The following is a 25,017-nucleotide window of genomic DNA, read 5'->3' on the forward strand; positions in this document are numbered from 1 at the left end:
GTACAGTACAGATTACATCCTCATCAACCTAACTGATCTGAGCACACGTCTTTACTTTGTCCTGTGACGGCCGAGTCCTTCCCTGTGGGACGATAGTGCAGGAACGATCTGCACAACTGACAGTACTTACAGTAAAGGCTTGGCTGAGGAACATACACTGTACACACGTCCCTACAGACCCAATTAACATTGTATTGTTACTCTGGTAACAGTTGCTGGGATCTCATCATCACAGCCTGGACAGTGTCAGGATCTCAAGAGGCTGCTTATACACAAGTGTCTGACTAACACACACCATCTTCAACACTCATACTCTCCACCAAAGATATGGACGCACACGGAAAGACTACATCTGACTCGCGCGTTATATCACAGCAGAATGATTTATCACAGCCCCATTTCAACCCTGAAACATTGTCAATAAACAACGCCAGCAAACGTGCACCCAGGTTAGTTTGGTTAATGAGTCACGGAGACTAGCTCATCTCCTGCTGGTGACTGTTGTGCCTCACTGCTTTCGTGATTGCTCTGTCATTTCAGATTTTTGTAGTCAGTGTTTCTTGTTACTAATGGTGACAATGGACAGATTTAGCAAGAAGCTGCATTAAATGAACCATCTGTGCAACCAATGTAATCCAGCACAACATCATGTTCAAAGGTTCTCCTATTGAGAAGGAACAAGCCTTGTTTTGGAAACATTTCATATAAACCATCCATATTGTAAAAACTGTGGTGATAAAGGGGGGAAATATTGTAATAAACTAGAGGATATAGGTCACCACCTATTTAATCAATTGGTTCAATGTATCAATGTAACATCTGTATCCATAAACACCAAAGAACAAATAAAACAAATTATTAAAAACCAATACAAATTATTACATTTAGGATAAACTGTAGAAACTGGATGTTCTCAGTCAGGGTTATACTGGACACAGGACTTGTGAAGCTTAAAAAAAAAAACCTACCCCCAGTTTTACAGACAAGGCTTAAGCCTAGTCCCAGACTAAAATGCATGTTTAAGATGTTTTAACTGAAAAGCAGTTAATCATATCTTAAAATATGTCAGTGCCATTGTTTTGTCTCAAGATGTACACCAGTAATGTTTTTTCTGAGGCATGTTTATAAAAGCTACTTAAATGTCCTTATTATTAAACTAAGGCCTAATCCTGGCTTAATCTAAGCCCTGTCTTTGAAACCAGAACCTAATGTGACAATATATTTGTCTGACAGATGCCCTGGTGCAATTTCTGTTTATGTTATTAATCTATCAGCAGGTTCCCTAAATGGACACAAACACACTTGCTTGTGAAGACAACCGAAAAATAAGTAACAATGTAAAAAGCTTTATTAAAAGGAAAAATGTATTGTTCAAACATACAGGAGTATTTACACAGTGTGAGGGGCAGTGGGTTTGTATATAATTGTCTTTGGGAAGAGGAAGAGTTTAGACTGTTGTTTAGGATTTAGAAGTGGTGCTTTGAAAGGCATATGTGATGTGGTTACGGGCATGATTTAGGTAAATATCATTATATGATTGAACATCTCCAGAAAAATGCCTCCATTGCATGAGCTCGGACATGCTGACACGTTGCGGTAATGACACTGTGCTGTCGGCATGGCGACCCAGCTGACATGCCCTTCCAGTCTCCTCGTTTATCTCCTTCACAAAACCTGCCACAAATATATGCAAATTAATTAAATAAATAAATAAATATAAATGTATATAAAACAGACAACACAACATTTAGGTCAAGACAATCTGCTGAAGTTCAAACTGAGCATCAGAATGGGGAAGAAAGGTGATTTAAGTGACTTTGAACATGGCATGGTTGTTGGTGCCAGACGGGCTGGCTAAGTATTTCAGAAACTGCTGATCTACTGGGATTTTCACGCACAACCATATCTAGGGTTTACCGAGAAAGGTCTGAAAAAAGAGTGAGTGAAAATATCCAGTGAGTGGCAGTCTGTGGGCAAAAATGCCTTGTTGATGCCTGAAGTCTGAGGATGGCCAGGCTGGTTCGAGCTGATAGAAAGGCAACAGAAACTCAAATAACTACGCATTACAACCGAGGTCTGCAGAAGAGCATCTCTGAATGCACAACACATCGAGCCTTGAAGCAGATGGGCTACAGCATCAGAAGACACACCAGTGCCACTGTCAGCTAAGAACAGGTCACTGAGGCTATTTACACAGGCCCACCAAAATTGGACAATAGAAAATTAGAAGGTTGCAAAATGTATCAATATACCCATCTTCTGATGGCTACTTCCCGCAGGATAACGTGCCATGTCACAAAGCTCAAATCATCTTAAACTGGTTTCTTGAACATGACAATGAGTTCACTATACTCGAATGGCCTCCAGTCACCAGACATCAATCCAATAGTGGTGCAGGTATGACGTCAAAACCCGGAAGTCTAATTCACCGCTGGTTTCTTTCAGATTGTCCTGGGTTTTTTCCATTTATGAGCAAAATAAAGCCTGTGGTAAACATAACTTGATGCAACTTTGTTGTTTTGTTCTACAATGTACACTGCACACACCAAGCTGTCTTATCTATTAACTTATTAAAAACGTACGTTTTCAAAAATGAGAAACAGGCTTTATTTTACACATAAATCAAAAAAATTACCATTATGAAACCCCATTGTAAAATCTTGAATGAACCAGCAGCAAATAATTCTTCTGGGCTCTGATGTCATACCTGCACCAATCTACAGAGCACCTTTGGGATGTGGTGGAACAGGAGATTCACATCGTGGATGTGCAGCCGACAAATATGCAGCAATTGCGTGATGCTATCATGTCAATAAGGACCAAAATCTCTGATGAATGTTTCCAGCACATTGTTCAATCTCTGCCACGAAGAATTAAAGCAGTTCTGAGGGCAAAATGGGGTCCAAACTGGTACTAGCAAGGTGTACCTAATAAAGTCGAATGTAAATGAATGGCACAATGTATATAGATGCATTCAAAACTGAATTTCGGCAGAAATAAAAAAAATTGTGGTAACTGTTATACCTTTTTTTCAGGATACATTGATAAATAGAAAGTTATTTGAAAAAGAAATCTAACATTATAAATGTCTTTACTGTAACTTTTGAGCAAAATGCTCAAAACAACAAAATGCCCCCAAACTTTTGAATGGTATTGTGTATGTATATGTAAAGTCTTTGAACTATCTATTTTTGGGGCTTTTTCAGAAAATATTGATATATGTGACTGATTGTGCATTAATTAGTATATCAGAATTAATGATAACATTTTTTTTATTGATTGACAGCCCTAATGGAGAATCATCTAGTTCCTACTTTATTTAATTCTGTTTAATTTAATTGATTTGTTTGCATTCATTTACCTTCTGTATTTCCATCTCCAGTGCACTGGCAGTCCAGTAGGTCATGTGTGAGGCAGGTTGTATTAGGGTCAAAACTGAAAAGATCTCGTAGCTCCTCAGAAGAAAAGCTAATATGATCCGCTTTTTTGGTCAGGTCCACCACTGTCCCAGAAAGCCCCTGTTTACTCACCTGCCTCTGATAGATCTTCTCTTCTATGGAACCTACAAGAAACACATGCACACTTACTGAGGCCAAAATCATGTGCAAACCCATGTGTTATGATAGATGAAAGCCTGTGAGATGTTTCAGATCAAGTACTTCTTGATATTGCACAGTCATAACAAACAGCTTAATTTATCAATCAACAGACTCGATACTGAGATGATACTCATTTTCTGGGTAATTTACAAATGTTTTGGTTACCTGTTGTTAGAAATCTGTAGATGTGAACTGTTTTCTTCTGTCCATCCCGCCACACACGTGCCATGGCCTGACATATGAATATCAATAATAATTAGATGATTGAGTCTTATAAAACGTGAGTTATCACTCAAAGCTCACAGAAAGCATTCGTCATGGAAGTAAAACAAAATAATCGTGACACGCATTCACACATAAATACTTGGGAGAGAATGTGATGATTTACAAAATAGGCTGAAAGGATTTTTGTTGTATTCACTGCCACCTTGTGGTCTTTATTAAAGGTGTAACTAAGACAAGCATGTGGATTTACAACATAAGTTTCTAACTGCTTTCAAAACAATGAATTGCATTATATCTGCTTTTGTGTAATACTGTATTACATATAGTGATTCATTGTTGCTTTGCAGTGTTGCATAGCTAAGTGTAATGTGGAAGTCCACTGACCTGTATATCATTGGCAGGGTTCCAGTCCATATCATATAAAACAAGATGAGAGGCACCAATGAGATTTAGCCCCACTCCTCCAGCCTTGGAGCTGAGTAGCATCAGGAAGTTTGGGGAGTGCGGGCTGTTGAAGGAATCAACAATTCGTTGTCTCTGGGCAACAGGTGTCTGTCCATCGAGCCGACACCATTTATAGCCTATTTGATCACAGACATCCTGCAGCAAGTCAAGAGTCTGTGTGTAGTTGGACACCAAAACAGCCCTAAGTAGAGAAAGACAGCGAGACAAAAATGCACATGAGCCTCACACTACACACATCAATATAATGGGTACTTTTTTTGGACTCAGTCACAACAAAGATCAAACGTTTTGGTGGTCAAACTTATTAAATAATAATATAATATTTGTAAATAATAATTGTTTTGATTTCCTTTTATGTTTTTTATAAAGTGCTTAAGCACTCAAAACTATAATATAATATTTGTTTAGATGTACTTTTGTTTTTTAATTTGTAAAGTGCTTGAGCACTCAAAATACATTATACTATATTTCATGGTCAGACTCATTATACTATATTTCATGGTTATCGTATTCAATTCGATCTTTTCCACACGTTTTTTTCTGACTATATTGTATGTTCTTGAGTGTATATTGCTACTGTGACATGGAAAAGATTAAAAAGTATTTTCTTATCTTCAAAACCGTTAAATAAAGTAAACTTTGTAACCTGATTGAATTGCAAGTCACTTTTGTTAATGTAACCTGAAATTGGTGGTGCCAAAATATAATTCTTACAAAGCCACTGATATGACTGATAAGAAGTGTTTATATTACCTTTAAAATGAAATGTTTAATGAAGAACTCTATGTGGTACCTGTCTGTTCGATTGACATTCTGTATCGCCGACAGTAGGTCTGTTAACACTAGAAGTTTCCCAGAGTCTGCAGTGCTGAAGGCACCAGTGGAATATCCCTCAGGAAAGAGTTCCATAATTCCGTCCTCATTCATATCATCTGATTTTGCCTGAAGCAAATACCACAAAACATAATTAAAAAGCAGCAATATTTAGATAAAGAACATGAACAAAGAACAAAAATACCAGCACCTATTGTACCTGTAGAGTGTTGTAGAGCAGCCCGGGGTGGTTGCAGAGTTTCTTGAGGGCGTTGATGCATGCGAGGTGTGGGCTGTGTGTGTAAGTGTGTGTGCTGGCACCCGAGAGACAGGCTCTGATGGGCCGTGTGGCCAGAAGGACTCCATACAGACGCAGCTGGAGCTCAGTGGGTTTGCAGAATACGGTCCACTCAATCCGTTCAGATAAATACTGATTAATGATCTCCTGAGTGCGCCGTAACGTAAACACACCTGTTAGACGAAAGAGCTCAGCGGCACGTTCCTCTCCAATACATCTCTCTTCCTAAAACACAGTTCAATGCACAACATACCACACCAGATGATGAATACAGACACACAGTTGGGGGTACATTTAAGGAGATTTGCTTAATGTTGAACAGTCTTTTTTATCTATTAATAACAGACAGTCAGTATTGGATATTTAATTGTAATTGTATTATATTTAAATGCTCATTTTCTTTATTTTTACGTTAACATTACCATCTTGTAACACGTTAAAGTAAATCTTAAAAAAATACTAATCATTTAATAACACTGTTAAATGTAATATTTAGAAAATATTTCAAACGAATATCAATTTTCATACTGTATATTATAATGTTGTGATGCCTAAATTCCAAATAAATTTTTTTTTTTTCATTACTGAAAATTCATCAGCCGAAAGTTATTGGCCGAAAATAGCATTTTCAGTTTTTGGCCGAAAGAGAAAAAAGGCCGAAAATATATGCTGCCCCGCCCCTTCATATTCAGTGCTAAGGCGTTGTGCCGAATTTTGACTGCCTGCCAAATTATTACCCCCTTTGTTGAAGTTGCTAACTGATACCTAATACTAAAGCCACCTCTAATCCTAACCTCTCCCCCACAACAAATCATAAACCTATCAATACTAGGGGGGTAATAATTTGGCAGGGGTCAGAATTCGGCAAAACACCGGCACTCAGTGTGCTCTGCTCAATAGCTGCGTTGCCACTGTCAATTTTCCACTGTTTCCACAATACCTTGGTTCAAATCGGGCCAGCTCGGGCTTGAGGAGAGGTTACGAACAAAGGCGGATTATTGTAGATGATAACATCAGCATTACAGACTTTTAAAATCATTTTAGCTCAAAACTCACTTTCAGACAGCAATGAGTGTTTGCAATAACTTGTTTGTGATCCAATGTGGATTCTGATCACCATATAAGGCAGAAATATTTATATGCGATGCAAAAGATTATACACACTAACCATTACCATAGTAAACATGGTAAATACGTCCGCTTAAAGAAATTAGACAATTCATACAGGCACAATCATCACAATCGTGTATTTATCTTTATACCGGTCTGTCTGATATTTATATTTAGGTTGTTGTTATAAAATAAAGCAACTCCGGTTGTTCGGGTGCTTCCTCTGTTCCTCTGACTGAATATATAACTGTATTGGGACTGTCACTGGATATCGCTCGTTTCCAGTGACTTCTTTCTGATTAGTTTTCTGATAAAACTTCCATTTGTTGGTGACATTATGGGTTTTGTGTGGCGCTGTTCCAGACAGGCGTGTTTTAGGCAGGTTTTAGCAGTGTGCTGCGGAGCTTCTGGCCTAACGGTGGAAATGCAGCATGGTTTTGGGCTCGGTGCTACAGGCCCATTTAAAGCCCTGGCTTGCACTGGCTCGACAGTGGAAAAGTGGCTAATGGTCCACTCCGTGAGTGCGCTCTCTGTTCAGTCGCTCACGGCCCAAGCGAACATCCTGCACATTCTCTGATGATAAGAGTTTTGTAGGACTATGCATTATTTGGTTATATGCATTTATTACTTAAATCTGATTCTGTTGCATAGAATATATTTATATTTAATATTTTAATATATTTTCTGTCCTATTTTGGTGTTACTTAAAATAAAAGTGTGGTTATTTAATTTGATTGGCTTCTATTTTTTAAATTCAGATTCAATTAAATTAAATTACTGAATTTAATTAAAAAGTTTAATATGAATACAATCATACTTTAACAAATAATTTAAAATAAGAAATAAATAAAAAAGTCATTTTAGGTTTCAGTTTTTGGGCAAGTGCATCCAGAGTTTTCAGTTTGCATCCCTAATAGTACCTGTCAAAAGTTTGCAAACATTAAAGGGATACTTTACCGTTTTTTCATATTAAACTATGTTATTCCCTTAACTAAGACGAGTTGATACATACCTCTCTCGTCTCAGTGCGTGCACTAAATCCCTCTGTCTTGCGGCGAAACTTTGTTAGCCCAGTTCATTTAATATGGGCCAAGCAGAGAAGCTACCAAACACCTCCACGTTTTCCCTATTTAAATACAGTTACTCGCGAAGTGTAACTCGACCTAGGACGGTGACACAAAACAAAACGTTGCGCTTTTCTAAGCGTGTAAAATGGATAACTATTTTGTATGGCGGAATACCATAGCAAGTGCTTGTAAGCACTTCGACTTGGCGCAGTAATATCTTCACTAGAGGGAGCGGGGGCCGGTGAGAGGATTTTTCACGAGTGAAGATATTACTGCGCCAAGTCGAAGTGCTTACAAGCACTTGCTATGGTATTCCGCCATACAAAATAGTTATCCATTTTACACGCTTAGAAAAGCGCAACGTTTTGTTTTGTGTCACCGTTCTAGGTCGAGTTACACTTCGCGAGTAACTGTATTTAAATAGGGAAAACGTGGAGGTGTTTGGTAGCTTCTCTGCTTGGCCCATATTAAATGAACTGGGCTAACAAAGTTTCGCCGCAAGACAGAGGGATTTAGTGCACGCACTGAGACGAGAGAGGTATGTATCAACTCGTCTTAGTTAAGGGAATAACATAGTTTAATATGAAAAAAGGGTAAAGTATCCCTTTAAAACATTTTTATGTTTTTTGGAAGAAGTATCTTATGCTCATCAAGGCAAAAAATACAGTGAAAACAGTAGTATTGTGAAATATTATTACAATTTAAAATAATTATTTTTTTGTTTTAATAAATGTATTCCTCTGATGAAAACATGAATTTTCAGCATCATTACTCTAGTCTTCAGTGTCACATGATCCTTAAGAAGTAATTCTAATATCATTTCTTAAGGATCTAATTCTAATGATTTGGAGCTCAGGTATCAATGTTGAAAACAGTTGTGCTGCATTATATTTATGTGGAAATTGTGATACTTTTTTCAGGATTCTTTGATGAAAAAGTTCGATGAACAGCATTTACCACAAATGCACTGTAGTTAACAGTATATATATATATATATATATATATATATATATATATAAAATATGAAAAAAAATGATCTTTTAACCTCGGTGCAGGTGGGCTGGCGAGATCTGAGAATGGGCTCTTCATAAATCTTCCTGTAGGCCGCAGATGTTCCCAGAATTCCTGGATTTACAAACTCTACGATGGAATAAAACTCCTGCAGGTCATTCTGCACTGGAGTTCCTGTTAAATAAATAATTACAGTTGTTCTTTTGAACAATTATATAATGTTATACTACTACACTAATAAAAGTTTGTTTGTTTTAAATAGAAAACCTGTTAAGATAAGACGGCGGTCACATGAGAGCGCTGTGAGTGCGCCGGACGTTTTGATGTTGCTGTTTTTAAGGCGATGACCCTCATCACAGATGAGCACTCCAAAATCCAGCTCTTTCAATAGGTCCACAGAGCGCAGCAACATCTCATAACTGATCACCATGACGGAGCAAAGAGGAGAAGAGGTAAAGTCCTCCACGCGGTGATCCTACAGAGACAACATACACTGTTAATCCTCTTATAGTCATCTGTCTAAATGACACAAACAGCCACACATACACACCTGGTCCACAGTGTAAACACTAATCCTCTCCCTGCCCAGCCACTTATTGAACTCAGCAGCCCAGTTCTTGACCAAACTTCCTGGACAAACCACAAGTGCCCTCTTCAGTACAGGCCGCCCGCCGTAGGGGCCTTGTCTCAGTAGTGTCCACAGAACACAAATACACTGCAGTGTTTTCCCCAGTCCCATCTCATCTGCCAGAATAGCCCCACAGCGACCAGCAAGTCTGCAACACACAAACATACATATGCAAAAAAGAGCATATGTAAGAACACTACAACTATAGATAAACTCTTATTTACCTCATTCCCATTAAGCATTCATAAAGGAAGACCACGCCCTCTCTCTGATGTGGCCGAAGATGATTGGTCAAGTGGGGGTCGATGACCACATCCACCAGTGGAGAACCAGATTTATTATACAACCACTGGTGATCAGTTGTTGGTCGTGGCATCACCAGGGCGCCTATAGGGACAAAGAAGGACAAATATAGATATTTTTTAAAAGACCACCAAGACTTTAGATTAAAACATAATAGTAAAAATTTATATGCAGACAACGCTTAAGCCTAGTCCCAGACTAAAATGCATATTTGAGTTGTTTTAACTGAAAGCAACTTGCACTGACATATCTTAAAATATTTCAGAGCCATTGTTTTGTCTCAAGATGCACATCAGTAATGTTTTTTTCTAAGGCATGTTTATAAAAGCTACTTAAATGTCCTTATTGAACTAAGGCCTAATCCTGGCTTAATCTAAGCCCTGTCTATGAAACCAGGCCATAATCTTTAAGGGCAAATGTTTAAACATTTTTTATCACATTTTTGTCTTCATTAATTTATTTGATTTTAAATGGACTTGCACTGTGACAGAATATGTATTTTTTAATATTAATATTCAATTTATCAATCACTATAAGGACATAAAAGAATAATTGACATTAATAATTGTAAAACAGACAAATGCTGTATCAGTTGAGCATGTGCTGTACCTGGTGTGTTAGGGTTATGTCTGGGTTTACAGATCGGTTTGTCAGGTTCAGAATCTGTAAGTGCACCTCCCTTGAGCGCTGGTTTGGTAAATGATTTGGACACTGGGTGATATACAGGAGCCTTCAAGACAGTTTCTGTAGAAGTCTCAACAACAGCATCTTGGAAACAACGGCCTTTGGCGTAGTCCTCACTGGATATGACCCCCATGACCTCGATTTGTTTCCCTCCCACCATAAGAGTCTGACCTTCACACAAGCTCTCCAGCTCTGACGCCTTGTAGCCTGAACCTAACAGAAAAACATTGATTCAAAACACACATCTACACAGGCTAAATAATCATTATCATGATATGACCAAAATCCAATAAATGGCCAATAGTATATATTTCTTTAATTTACAATAAAAAACACTTAAATCAATCGTTTTAATGCTTTAAAAGTGAATTTAGGTATCACAAAATTATAATGCACAATGAGACAAATGGATATTAAGAGATTTGCTAAAACATTACATTTAAGAGTGTTATTAAATTAGTATTTAAAACAAACTTAAAAGCATTAGATGACAAAAAAGAGGGGAAATGAGCTTAACAAATATACAATATCAACCGATACAGAAAAAAAAACTTCAATATTGACCAATAAACAATATTCTGTGCATCCCTAAATTAAAATATGCATTTATGTAAAAAATCAAATCCAAAAGTATTGCTAGAATGTGCTGTGATAGGCTAACCTCGTCCAATGTCCCGCCCCTCCATGTCTTTGAGGACAACAGTCCTCCCTCTGGCAACTAGCACAGCATCGCCTTCCCAGCGCTTATGCTTCCTTGATGACGCCTTGCACCACATTACACTATAGTAGCGTGCTTTAAAATAAACAAATAAAGGATCAGCAATAAAACCACAACATAGAAATAGCCAACATCATAGACAATGTTCTACTGATTACAAAGACTCAATAAGTAAGAAATGTGCTTTTATACAGCAGCCAGGCATATGCAGAACTGCTGATATTGTGCTTTTGTCTAGTCAGACTATATAATTACAGGTCAGGAGACAGTGGCATAAAAATAATTTACATGTTAATTTGCAAGAATTTCACATCAGCCTAAAGTCAGCATGAAATCAAAATTGACTATTCTCATTTGTATATGTAATATTACAGGTTTATTATACATGATATCTCTGTGCACATCTTTTTCTTACAATTCATGTGCCCTCATTATCTACAAAAACATTAACTTTCTCTACCCCTCACAATGACATCTCTTCTCTGATGATGTGTGCATCGTTCCATTTCACGCTGACTTTAGTATAATTGCATTATACTGTAAATAAACACCCAAATGAAGTCCACACAAACACCTCGACTGAGAAGATTCTCATTCATAACTGTTGCTATGTAACACTTCCTGTGTGACAAAGGAAAGATAAAAGGACAGGCTTAAACAGAGATTAAAGCAAATATGAATTTATTAGCGAATACATACAAAATAAAAACGTATTTTCTTCTTCAATCTGGGCATTAACATATTAAAAACGTTTTAATTCCTACAACAAATATCAGAAACAATCCTTGTACAAATGTCGATTGAATACAAAAACTGTACAAACAAGAAATAACTACACAACCAATCCTGCTCATTTCGACTTCATATTAACAAGTTCCCTTTGCGATACATTTTTCAATCCGACACCGTACGTGTCACACCAATGGCAATCCTTGGCGTAGTCTGGCCGCTCTCAATTTCTCCACTTTGACCCTTGACCGGAGAAGCTCCTCCTCCAGCTGTTGCTTTCTCTTAAGCCCCTCCCTCTTCTCCTCTAGATATAGTCCGAGCTTTCTGTGATTAGCCAGTAGCAGCTCATGCTCCTCTCTCATCATTTGCAAAGCTTCTGCCTCAAAAATGGGATTTTTGAACGCAGCCCTCCCCCTAAGATACGCGCTCCTCCTGGTGCCGAGGGCCGACGGTGAGGGCGGCAGGTGTACAGAGGAGGGGCACGGAGAGAGAGAGGCCGCGTACACGTGGGAGGCTAATTCCTCCTCGTCTTCCTCCTCTTCCACTACTTCACTGTCCCTCTCGTTCTGTCCGTGGTGGGCCTGACTGCTCGGGGTGGCGATGGTGACAGGTGAACCGTGGGATGTAATCAAGTGGATATCAGGAGGCGGTTTCACATCCTCCGTCTCCACCCTTACAACTGAAACATGCGGATAGTCCGACAACGCTGGGAGGGAGAGGCTGCTGCCCGGCTGCTCTACTGGAGAATTCCTCTTGAACTGAAGCCTAGCACAGACACATACAAATGATTCATAAAAAAATCATAAATTTGAATTTTGATCATGATTCATAAAAATGTGCTGACAAGAGCTTTGATGAATTTCGGGAAAAATTCTCAGTTTTAAACCAATTGCATATCAATCATCTGATTCAGCTAGCGGATTTAAAAGAATCAGATCATGTTCAACCACAGCTCTCAGCTGGATTGGACTTGTGGTCTCAAAAGAAAGAAAGACCTGTTGTTTTGTCAACACAACAGAAAGCCTAAGATAGAGGAGACATGTAGATGCCAGTGCAAAGTAACTCCTCTGCACACTGTGGCAAACCTGGCATTAACGCAGCATCGGAAATACGGTTAATGACATCCAAATCCCCTCAGTACTGCAGCTTACCTCTGGCACAGGACAGAGTGAAAGGACAGCGAGTGTGTGACTGCAATGTGTGCTCTGATCCGTTAAGACAAAATCAAAACTAGCAAAGATGTTTACATGTCTCAAAATGAGTCCAACAATATTGCTAAACTCTAATTGGCTGAGTGTGACGATTAACAGCAGCCAAAGTAAAAACCTGGGGAAAATGTATGTGAAGATCTCCAAAGAAGCTGTAATCAACATTTAATAGCCAATTTCATCTTCTCAGAGAAGCCAATTAGAATCCTATAGGTAGGCTATCTTAAGAGTATGCTTTTATGCATTTACTTGCACAAAATTGTAATTGGTTTAAATTTTCCATTGGGTGATAATAATGTTTTTGAAATCTAGATGCACCTGATAATGTGCGAGTTCCATTTTTGTGTGTGCATGTGGGTATCTGTATGCTCAATCTTACCTGTGCAGTGCGCTCGGCTCTTTGTCCCCTACATGAAACAGCTGTGGTATCATTTCCATGATGCGCTTGGTTGGCTCCGAGATGCGGCCCCGGTACTCAGGCTGGGCGTGGCTTCGATGCAGAACTTCCTGCTTGGCACTTTCTTTAAGACGCTTATAGAGGGTCCGAAGACCCTGTGCCGTTCTGGGGGGTCTCTCGCCACCTAAACTATTATAGCGTTCTGCTATGCTGTCCCAGCATCGGTTTTTATCCACAATCACGGCATGTTTGTTGGTGTGCTCCTCCAGAATGCGTATGTGAGGCTGAACCAGCCGCAGAAGATCCAGTTTCTCAGATAGGGTGAAGTTGGAGGAGCGGGCTTTGCCGACCATGCTGTTTGTCATGAATAAGGTAGACATCCTGCTTTTAGGCTGGTCTCAATGCTTTAGGTTTGATCTCCTTCTCCTCTTTTCCCTGTGCAGTGTGTGTCTGTCTTTCTCTACTCACTTGTGTGAGCAGGCTGCTGTACTGCTTGTCTCAGTTAAACAACACACACATGCACAAACTGGCTCGTAAGAAAAAGAATCAGGCTTAACTAGGCCAGCCTCGATTAGGCCCACGCCTACCCGGGGAGGGCTTTGCTGGAATTCCTTTTAGCTTAAGCTGACGCAGGTTCAGTAAAGCTGCTTAAGCCTGGCCTGACCTACATAACACACCCGACTACATTAGACTAGAAACACAGCGGGGCTCTCTTATGCCGCTGAAAACAGCGACATGTGTTTCATTATTAGAGGGAAACAACTGAAGGCGGGTTTTAGAGCGTGTTATTATATTTTAACCGCGTCAAGTCCGTGTTTTGACAGAAAAGCCAGTCCGCGCGACTGTTGAAACGGCAAAGAGAAACATTAAACTGCCGTCTAATGAGCTCGCGCCACAACTCGCGCATTATGTGCAGACTGTTTGTGTGAGAGAGAACTGCGTTTAAGACACCAGTTGCTATATTTCCCAAGCTGACACACAAATGTACTGCAGTTTACAGAGTGCAGGAAAGCTCTGTCTTTAATCTGTGCGCGGCACGATTACTATCACAGGCACGCACACGCCTGTCAATCAAGCGGATCGTGTGCACGGATTGGTTAGTTTCACTCAAAGCCTAAGTTAAAGGAGGGGAATAGAGAAGCCGTGCTGTACTAGTTTTGGTTTAAGCTTTAAAAAGTGACCAAATGCATTTCCTCTTTCTGAATCGGAGTTTTATAGTGTTCGACTACTATGATTCAAGCAACTTGTGCGACATTCTAAAATATCAACGTGATAAAGGTTCGCAAGATCACACGAAACAGACGCATATAATGTATTTGCTATCATTACGATCGCCCATGCAACGCGGTATTTAATAGCGCTCATCAAAATATATTTTGTCTATTTAATCTTTTTCAAAAAAGAGTTTTGTTCTTGGACTCCAAGTTTAAAATATAATAGCAAGTAATGCATTACACGTTGTTATAGTTATATTACCAAACGAAAAAGCCTTTTATTAAACTCTAACTAGACTGACAAATCTGTTTGACATTTATTGAACAATAGATATTTATTCATGATATTCAATCCTCTCTCTCTCTCTCTCTCTCTCTCACACACACAATATGAATGTGACAGTACTGTATCTTACCAGCAGTTGTGCAGGTTGCAAGAGTGTTTGGCTGTATTGAGCAGCTGTCTTCATCTGCTGCTGATTGTTTAAGTTCAAGACACTCAGGTGAAGACCCGAGGCTGTTTTCCTTACATTCCCCCTGAGGAACAGCACTCAGGACTCTGGCCAAAGCCTTACTGCCCAATGGAGCATTAGACACAGCTGTAGAATCTTTACTACTCAAACACCTCTGGATCTGCAGGGAGAAATTACTTTTAAAACACACTGCAAAGGAAAACAAACCTTTGCAAAATGATGAAGCAAAATTCACATACTGCACCTTTTCAATCACAATGTTATACATAACTGCATTATTGTCATGATACAGATGAAAAAAAACTTGTTGTAATAACATACACAAATAACCTGAATTGACAATATGAATAGCAGCACATTAAGATATTATCAGTCACATATAAATGATGTACATAATCAGAAACATTGCATTAAAAATCATTCTCTTGTTTTGACTTATTCATTCAACCTTATTGAGCAGCACATTTCCCAAAGCAGGTGTGGGTGGTGGTGACGGTAGTGATGGTTCTGGTTGGGGACCCGATAAAGGTGGTCCATCATTCCTCGCTGGCCCCGGTGCCATAAACCTGGGTTTCTTAGCAGCATTGCCACAGATCTGACTCGGAGCTCCAGATCTACGCATTCTATCAATGAAGACATGCACACCACTTTAGCTAAAGCACCACACAGTAATAAAACCATGAAACCTCAAAGGTCAGATTAAAGGGATAGTTTACTTTCTTCTGTAATTTAATCATAATTCTTTAAATACTTTTGAGGAAGAAATATTCTGGGGGGAAAAAGAAATGCAGTTTATACTGTATTCACAACCCCAGCAGTTTGTTCTCATTGATTATTAGATCATTTCAGATTTAAACAGAGCAGAGATAACACCAAAAAATTATTTCAATTCATTTATTCATTGTGCGTTCACACAGACATTTTCGGGGTGGCATAAATGCAATTCAATAACTATAGATGAAATACAACAAAAACAAAAAAAGTGTTAATATTTCATCCTTTAATTTTTATAAACACCACTGACTGCAACTAATCTTATGTGTATCTTTATCTACTCTTTGTTGTCATAAACAACCAGACAGTGTCTACACTATTTAAGTCTTGCGAACCTTAAATATAACATAGAGTAACGGTTTCGTTAATTCATACAGTCCGACGTAAGGAAAGTAAATAAATCGCAGTGCAGCGTTTTTGATTCACTAAAAATAACAGGTGTTGTGCTGAAATCGGTGAACTAGCGAAAACTGTGTCCAGGGGGCGCTGTTCAGCTATTGTTCAGCAGACATTACATCAGTGCAGAGAGTTAAAGCGGGATGATCAACGTCAGAGCCAAGCAGTGCTGTAAAAAATGTTTCATGTCTTAGAGAAACACGTACATTAGACAAGCTAGATATTGTCATGACAATTGTCTGCTAATATGTTACTACTATGCGGGGATTCATTATGAGTAGATGTTTTACAGTAGTGCTTGTTGTTTTGTATAACCTATTCTGATTGTCTGATACATCTTTATTCTTATTTCTTTTTACTGTAATTAATTACCCAATAATGTTGCAGATCTTATAGTTTGTTCGTTACAAATGTATTTTACTCTGAGATATGATACAGTAGGCTATAGGGTGAATCTGACATCAAAATTCATAGTTAACGAAATATGTTACCCCTCTTTATTTCATAATAACTGACTATAATGTTTAATAAAGTGACTCATGTGATGTGTCAGCTCCTCTTCTTTCTATTTTTCTCATTTACACAGAAGTTGTCTGACATGTACCTACCATTAATTGGCTTAATTATTTTCAAAAAGCTACAAGAACTAAAAATTATTTTTATATAAGCTTTTTGTTATTCATATCAGAATCTGCACTTCATAAAAAATATTAAATTAGGGATACTAGGTAATCAGTGAAGGTGCTTTGTGGCATCAAAAGAAAAAGCAGAACTGAAATTAAAACATATGGGCCCGGTTTCAAAGACAGGGCTTAGATTAAACCAAGATTAGGCCTTAGTTCAATTGAATTAGGGCATTTAATTATTTGTTAATAACCATGCCCTAGAAAAAAACATTCCTAGTGTGCATCTTGAGACAAAACAATGGTACTGACATATTTTAACACAGGACTGTGTTGGGATTGAGAAGGAGTTCCTTTGCCCAACATGCATTTAAGTTTAACCTTTTAATTTTAAAATTCTTAGTGAGGTCATTCCATATCAACTCAACCAGAGGTTTCCAGCTACAAATTTTGATTTTGATTAAAACAAATTCTGGTTAAAGAAATACATAAATGAAGAAGAAAGACAAAATATAAAATGTCACGGATGTTTATTGACTAAGTAATCCACTTGTATTTTGTAGAGGGAGAGTCAAAATGACCATTTTCACGAACATTTGCTGAACAGCGACCCCTGGAAACAGTTTTATGCACAACACCTGGTCATTAGAGTCATTCATTCAAGAATCGGACTTCGCTGGTCGGGCTGTATAATCTACAGAGGTGGGTAGTAACGAAGTACATTTACTTCGTTACATTTACTTGAGTATTTTTTTGGAAAAATTTTACTTTTAAGAGTAGATTTGAATGTGGGTACTTATTACTTTTACTCGAGTACATTTCTAATTGAAAAACTGTACTTTTACTTCGTTACGTTGGGCGACGTTCCTCTCGTTACTTTATTTTAATGCAATATGTGTTGTTAAATGCGTAAGTGCGATGTATCTTTTTTCTGGGCTTGAGCGATGCTCAATTCACAAATGAATCACTCTTTTGAGTCGATTCTGTTCAAAGTCTTCATCAAACAAGTTGGCAGATCTGTCTTCATCAAACAAGTTGGCAGATCTGTCTAAATCGGTTCGCGAATCAGTTTGAATGAACTTGAACTGTTCAGTTCCTGCACGCACTGAATCATCTGAAGCGATTTCAATTCACACTGGACTCGGAGTCGTAACAGGAAGATTTAAGGACATCAAGAGCGTTGGATGAAGTGGCCGTGGACCTACAGTACAGTCAAGTGAGAGCAAATCTGCAAATGCATCATATTTTTGCCAGCGATGAAGATCTTTATTAGTTGAACATCTTCGTAAGCTGTCTGTGAATGAATGATTCCACAGGACGATATACTCGATTTAATTTCACTCAGGTAACGTTAATACATTTTACAACCAAACAAATTATTACGCCATGATAGCACTACTAGAAAGTATGACATTACCCGTTTTTTGGACATATACATTAATTTACATTAAATAAGCTTAAGTTACCATTGCCCACAGTTTATGAACACCCGCCATCCCGCGGTAGTGTGTGTGTATTGTTGCGCAGTGGCGTGCGAACTCGACTTGAAAACGAATGCCTTTAATTGCCTGCCGTAGACACAGTTAACCAGTTTAAACAAGCTTGCAGAAATATACATTTGATTATATTTTGGAGAACCGACAGAAGAAGATTCGTCGATGTAACTTACTTTTTTTTTTTTTTTTTTTTTTTTGTGTGTTCAGATGTTCAGTAGCAGTCATGAGCGCGAGCACATGTGAAGAGTTTTAACTCTTTCTTCTCTGTGTCAATTGCTTGCCTTTGAATGCAACACTCTGCAGATTCACTTTATTTCGACATTGTCTAATAATCCAAATGTAGTTGTATAAGTTATATTACTATTATACAAACCAAAGGACAGGCAATGATTTTCTTTTTCGGACTACAGATGGGAGAAAAGGCTTTTTGTTGCAAAGAGAGCCAATCTACTTATGAAAATAATAGTCATTTAAATAAAAATAAAACATCTAAATAATATAATTTTATATATATGACGACTTCAGATGCAAAAGCCTCTAAGTACCATCTGAAATTTTCTTCTAAAAGAGCATTTTTATCAAGCTTGTACGTTTATGTTCAGTTATTTCACTTAAATGGCAATGAAAAGTACCTATTAATTGTCATTAAAGTGAAATTACTGAACTTAAATATACAAGCTTGATAAAAATGCTTGTTTTAGAAGAAAGTTTCAGATGTCACTCAGAGGCTTTTGCATCTGAAGTCTTCTTCATATATATATATATATATATATATATATATATATATATATATATATATATATATATACACAGTATATATATAATCCGAAGTAAGTTACTCGCTACTTGAGTAGTTTTTTCATTGGATACTTTTTTACTCTTACTCAAGTAACTATTAAGATTATTACTTTTACTTTTACTTTGAGTAAATATTTCTATAAGTACTTGTACTTTTACTTGAGTACAGTTTTTGGGTACTCTACCCACCTCTGATAATCTAAAATGAACAGTTTTAGAAGAGAAAGAAGGTCATAGAGGTTTGGGATGACAGGAATGTAATAAACAATTACAAAATTGAATGAATGAAATAATTTGGTGAACTAAGTTACCCCTGAGGATATGTAGCAAGCATCTGTTGCTATCGTTAGCGAAACCAAGTAGCAGCTAAACACTAAACAGCGTTGTGTGCCTCAAACCTCCAATAACTTGTCATTATGTACTTCGGTTTAGTATACTAATAGTAGACAGTTAGTACAGTCAACGCTTACCTATTGTGTTTCTTCCTCGTCTGTCAACTGTCAACCACTTTTCTTATTTTCAAAAATTCCCTCGAAAACCTCAAGCTCGAGACGATTCTTCCGCGGAAGTGACGTATATTTACCGTGATTGGTCGCACGTAACGTCACATAAAGAGGGTGGAGTCTGGAGTGCAAGAGCTTATGAGGATCAAAAATCAACAGTAAAGAGAAGAGTGTCAAAGAAAGCTGACAGTAAATATTGCCTGCAAAAATTTGATCTAATCCAGCAGAGGTAAATGAGGCAAATTAAGGAGACGTCTGAAAAATGTGATCCCTGTCAAGCTTCACTTACCAACCAGGCAAGTACTAAGTGCAACCTACACTATATTTACCCTTACTTGTTCTATTTAAATTCCTGTGCATTATACTAGCTTGACCATGCAGCTTTTGTACACAGTTATATCTCTGACATTTATTTACTGTTTTGTCTTTTATTCAGTCCAAATTTCCAAAATCAGATCCTTACTGTCTTACATTAATTTGTTGTCATTCATGCTTTAGATTCATATTAACTGTAGAGATGGGTTATTGACGAACATATTCTACTTGCAAGAAATACTTCACAGGGGTTTCCACAGTCGAGGATATGTCAGGCAATTAATATTTCCAATAGTCTATGTCTATAGTCAGTATATATATATATATATATGTATATATATATTATAATTATTATTATTATATGTATATATTTTTTATTGTTATGCTCAGCTCTAGAATATTTAGTAACGTAAATTGTTCTTTGCGAGTACAATTGATATAAAGTATTAAAATAAAAACATTTGAAGTTATAAATGAATGGAGAAATCATGGAAAAGTTATGCCAATTCATTGGTCAAAATGTGAAGGAATATTGACTTTAGTAATTTTTTATATATGGTGACTGTGATTTTATTTCATTTTTTATTTCAACTGTTTTAACTGATGCATGTGCACAGATGCACATCTGCTTGTGTTGTGCCAATGTTTTATATACCGCTGCATGTCTGAAAGTGAGGCTACAATGTAGCCATGTAGAAAATAATCCAATCAGAGTGTGGGAAAGCATAATCCGGTGTAATCCCAGCACAGCCATGAAGAACAGAGTGAGGGATGCCTAGAAATAAACAGCAGCACAGACAAACATCCTCTTCTTCATAAAAGAATTCATGATTATACAGTATTACCTCAACTGTGAATCTGTAATGGATTATTAATTTAACTGGAGCTCCACATTTTACAAAAGCAATCATTTAGCGTTAAATGCTCGAGCCACAAGCTGACACCCTGGATGCGATCAGTTGTGTTTCCCCTCACGTGGCCAGACAGGTGCAGGAACACTTGCACAGGTCACCTGTTAGTTTTAAGCTGTTGTTTTTGAGGAATGTGTACAGGATGATTTTTTTGTAAGAGTACTATTAGAAACAACAGAAATTTCCCACTGGGTGTGTAGGATATTTGTGTAATCAAATATGTTTTTTTGTGTGTGTTTTTTAATGTGGTCCCGGTGTGCCTCTCTCTGTGTATTTGTGTGTGGGGTTGCCAGGTGCTTCAGTCTCATTTGATCACAGCATGAACAAGAGTTTCCCAGAGGGTTTCCCCTCAGGATCTGGAAAGGTGTGTTGTTGTGTTCTTGCACATTAGATGATCTGTACAGGTGAGAGTTGCTTAGCAAAGTTGCCTCATAAATTGCATTCCACACAATTGTATGCACATCAAAGGGTCTATTTCCTAATATTTAGCACAAATGAAGATGTCACACTGACCTCAGATCCCTAGTGAATTTCTGCACTCGTAACCCCACCCACTCATGTTTCAGTCCAACAGCTGCCACCTGGCTGTTTCTACGACAACTGACCAGACCACCTTCAACAACCACACCTGAGAGAAGGAGAGAGGGGAACAGAAGATACCACAGACTCTGACAGGTAATGTCGTATAAATATATATATATATATATATATATATATATATATATATATATATATATATATATACATATTACAAGATGTTCATTTGTTATGGTGTTAAGCATGCATTAATAGCCTGTATGTTTTGCCTTAAAAAAATTTTTATATTTTAATTTATTTTGCTGTAAAGTCCTTTTTTAATTTGCTAAATGTCTGTTTTTTTATATTTATGACATTCATGTTAAAATTATAAATGTGCAAAATATGTAATCTTTGTATTTTCTGTATTTAATTGTTGGATCCATCCATCCATCGGTCCATTCTCCAAACTGCTTATCCTCTGTAGGGTCGCGAGTGTTTTGTTAGATTTTAAAATAAAATAAAATTAAACTATTATATGGGAAATGTAACGTCTTAACCATGAGGCGTCTTTTTAGTTATTATAAGTATTTTACTGTGTGTGTGTGTGTGTGTGTGTGTGTGTATGTGTGTGTCCTCTAGGATGGGCTACGATCTGGAACGCTTTGTAGGCTATGTAAACGAGGGTCTGCTGTGCTGTGTATGTCGGGATGTGTTAGAAGATCCTCTGCAGGCTCCGTGTGAACATGCCTTCTGCAGCTCCTGCATTCATGGATGGCTCATCCACCATAACAGCTGTCCCGAGGACCGCTTGCCTTTAGACATCACACATCTACGCCCACTATTCAGGTACCACAGATGTATTAAGCACCTGTATTTGCACAGAATCACTTCAGATAACTAATGTAAATGGCATTAATTTTATTTAATCATGCCTCTTACCTATTCAAATGACATATATGCGTGTTGTATGTTACAGATACATGAGGAATGACTTAGCAAGGCTGCAGTTGAGGTGTGTGTTCCGGCCACAAGGTTGTGAGGTCATATGTGCTCTGGAGTCTATTCATCGGCATGAGCAACAGTGTGATTACGCTTTGCTGAACTGCAGTAATGCAGGTACACATAAAAAAGCATATATATATATATATATTAATATATAACTATATCTTAGTACCCGTACCCACACTTTTTTGGCAGGGGGCAGGTGGCTACTGCCTCATTCAGACATACAATACAAAGCGCAGTTGTAACAGCAGATTAATGAATGTTGTACCCTCAAGATAGAGCGCCTACTGCTGAGTAATCACGTTTTTAATTATTAATGAGGGACCCCCTCAGGCAGCCAATGAGGTGAAACGTTTATCTCAGGGTTAATACAATTGAGCTGTTCAGTTAATGAGCTAACAATGTCAGATTCTTGCACATAATAGATATGTATTAGTTTCAGTATACCTAGTGCAGCATTCTCTAATCTTGGAAATATTTGTTTGTGTGTATGTATGTATTTAAATATGCAGGTGACGAATACTTGTGTTACCGTTGTGGTAGGTGTTCTGTGTTTTATGTGTGTTTTGCAAACTCTGTGTGTCTTTTTCCTTTACAAGGTTTTTTCCACTTTATACATTTCAAAATATAATTTTGTATTCAGATTTATAATTTGAAACATAATTTTATTATTTCATATTTTAACTTCAGAAAGAAAATTGGCAATAATAGCTGTACATTATACAGTAATTATTTATTATACAGCAAACTCAAAGATAGACATAAATTCATAAACACTTGCTGGAAACTTCGAGTATATATTACCATTCAAAAGTTTGAGGATAGTAAAATTAAACAACAAAAAAAAATTCATCAAAAATGCATAAAATTGACTAAAAGTTAAAGTAAAAGCATGTGTAATGTTGAAAAATATTTAAATTTCAGAGAAATGCTTTTCATCAGAGAATCCAAAAAAAATAAAAAAATAATCTACATTAATATTAAACAGCATAGCTGTTTTCACCATTAATAATAAAAAATGTTTCTTGAGATCCAAATCAGCATATTAGTATGATCGCATTGGTGTCATAACAGGAATACATTTTTAAATATATTAAAAAGGAAACCATTATATAACGTTTCACAATATTACGGTTTGTGCTGTATTTTTGATTAAATAAATGCAGCTTTGGTGAGCATAAGAGACTTCTTTCAAAAACATTCAAAAACTCTTACAGACCCCCAACTTTTGACCAGTAGTGTATATTTAAAATTCTGAATTTATCATTCAGATAAAATAATATTTAGATTTATCATTTTAAATGTAGTTTTTAAATTGATTTAATATTTAAAAAAATAATACTATACATTTCATTTTTATCAAATGTTACATTTCCTTCACAAAGACAATTGGCAGTAACAGCTGGACATACAGTATAATTAAACAAAACACACAAAGGCAGTCATAAATTCAAACACTTTTGCTGGAAAATGTTGGCATGCATGGGAAAACATTATTGTTTTGTAGTTTTCAACCCATTCTTACTGATGCTAGCAATACTATCAAGTCATTTTTGCAATTTTGACAAATCCTCATTTGTCATCCAGCTAGATCATTTTAACTAGGGCCATCCTTATTGATCAGCCCTGCTGGTTAGATGCTTTTTCAACTGTTTTTCTCTGTGCATGAACATTTGCCTTGTGCCAGATTTTCTTCTTTCTTTGTTGTTTAATGTTTCTCTGCAATCGTTCAGGCTGCCCAGTCCAGGTGTCTCGGCGCTCTCTGGAAGCTCATCTGTGTGTGTGTGAATACAGCAGTAGAGTTTGCGCAAGCGGCTGTGGATACACAATCCTAAACAACGAGGAGGCCCAACACAACTGTGTTTCAGAGCTACGAGCTGAGCTGGACATGCTCAGGTAATCATAAAAGTCATACAAATTGTGACCATGTAAATGCTGTAAGGTTAGAAAAATGTGTGTGTGTTTTTACTATAGGGCAGAATTAGACTGCAAAGTCGAAGAGGTGAGGCATGAAATGGAATCTCGCTTGGATTCCCAAAGACGACACATGGTGCAGAAGGAGAGTTTGCTGAGGAGTGAAGTGGACGAACTTAAGGTACGATACTTTTCACGTCAACAAACTTTTTGTGTGCTGCAAGTCACTGACAGGTGTGTTTGTGCAAAGGGCCAGCTGTCCCGCGTCATGTCAGATGTCCGCATTTTACTGGGTGCAGAGAGAGCTCGCAGACAAGAGCTAGAGAGGGCAGAGCTTGAGAAGGCGGAGCTTCTTGAACTTTTAAAAAGGGAGGGGCTCAGACCAGCCACACCCTCTGAAGCTGTAGCTCCGCCCCCTGCTGAGGTGCCAAGAAAGCCAAGCCCACGGACCCTAGCTTTGGACTGCATCAAAAGGAAGAATAGAGAGGTGACAGTTATCTGAGGCGGCTGATTTTTACAATAGAACAGTAAAGAAGGAACATATGATGCTAATAGAAAACCACTACCTGGAACTCATCTTCTGAACAAAGCCCCACTATTGGATCTCTTCTGGGTAAACTGAATGAGTGCTATGTGATGAGCTAGGTGCTAAGATTAAACCAAATTGTGTAGTAAAATGTTTATTTTATTTTTACAGTTTTGTATGTTTTTAGAATTTGAGGTTTGTTTTCCCATTTACAAGAACAACTGAGATGCAACAAATTCTGCTACATTTGTTGATATTAAAACAGTTTTGACAAATTACACTGTGGATTTTTATA

The 25,017-nt window shown here is 37.5% G+C and overlaps 3 protein-coding genes across 5 annotated transcripts; 1 reads left to right on the plus strand and 2 right to left on the minus strand.

Moving 5' to 3' along the window:
* Nucleotides 1-1,326: 1,326 nt before the first annotated feature.
* On the minus strand, nucleotides 1,327-19,619 carry rad54b (RAD54 homolog B). Its single transcript, XM_082149641.1, has 15 exons — nucleotides 19,500-19,619; nucleotides 15,391-15,565; nucleotides 14,886-15,102; nucleotides 10,865-10,996; nucleotides 10,129-10,416; nucleotides 9,441-9,603; nucleotides 9,139-9,364; nucleotides 8,856-9,063; nucleotides 8,623-8,762; nucleotides 5,323-5,625; nucleotides 5,083-5,231; nucleotides 4,209-4,470; nucleotides 3,765-3,831; nucleotides 3,362-3,562; nucleotides 1,327-1,674 (listed from the first exon to the last, which is right to left on the minus strand). Exons 2-15 carry the CDS (start codon nucleotides 15,562-15,564, stop codon nucleotides 1,460-1,462), a joined length of 2,745 nt encoding a protein of 914 aa, XP_082005767.1. The 5' UTR covers nucleotide 15,565; nucleotides 19,500-19,619; the 3' UTR covers nucleotides 1,327-1,459.
* LOC309483711 (fibrinogen silencer-binding protein-like) lies at nucleotides 11,011-14,851 on the minus strand. The gene is made up of 2 exons (XM_082149652.1): nucleotides 13,238-14,851; nucleotides 11,011-12,415 (listed from the first exon to the last, which is right to left on the minus strand). The coding sequence occupies exons 1-2, from the start codon at nucleotides 13,633-13,635 to the stop codon at nucleotides 11,836-11,838; spliced, it is 978 nt and encodes a 325-aa protein (XP_082005778.1). The 5' UTR covers nucleotides 13,636-14,851; the 3' UTR covers nucleotides 11,011-11,835.
* Nucleotides 19,620-20,391: 772 nt separating the features above from the next.
* On the plus strand, nucleotides 20,392-24,720 carry rnf41l (ring finger protein 41, like). Of its 3 annotated transcripts, XM_082149893.1 has the most exons (8): nucleotides 20,392-21,162; nucleotides 21,333-21,433; nucleotides 21,917-22,123; nucleotides 22,254-22,393; nucleotides 22,795-22,821; nucleotides 24,016-24,178; nucleotides 24,257-24,377; nucleotides 24,447-24,720. In XM_082149893.1, exons 3-8 carry the CDS (start codon nucleotides 21,918-21,920, stop codon nucleotides 24,696-24,698), a joined length of 909 nt encoding a protein of 302 aa, XP_082006019.1. In that variant the 5' UTR covers nucleotides 20,392-21,162; nucleotides 21,333-21,433; nucleotide 21,917; the 3' UTR covers nucleotides 24,699-24,720. The 3 variants fall into 3 exon arrangements, with proteins under 3 accessions (XP_082006019.1, XP_082006017.1, XP_082006018.1); XM_082149891.1 differs by having other exon boundaries at nucleotides 21,029-21,162; nucleotides 24,257-24,720; XM_082149892.1 differs by lacking the exon at nucleotides 22,795-22,821 and having other exon boundaries at nucleotides 21,029-21,162; nucleotides 24,257-24,720.
* Nucleotides 24,721-25,017: the final 297 nt, after the last annotated feature.

The sequence above is a fragment of the Leuciscus leuciscus genome (assembly GCF_965113295.1).
Source record: "Leuciscus leuciscus genome assembly, chromosome: 20".
Taxonomy (NCBI): domain Eukaryota; kingdom Metazoa; phylum Chordata; class Actinopteri; order Cypriniformes; family Leuciscidae; genus Leuciscus; species Leuciscus leuciscus.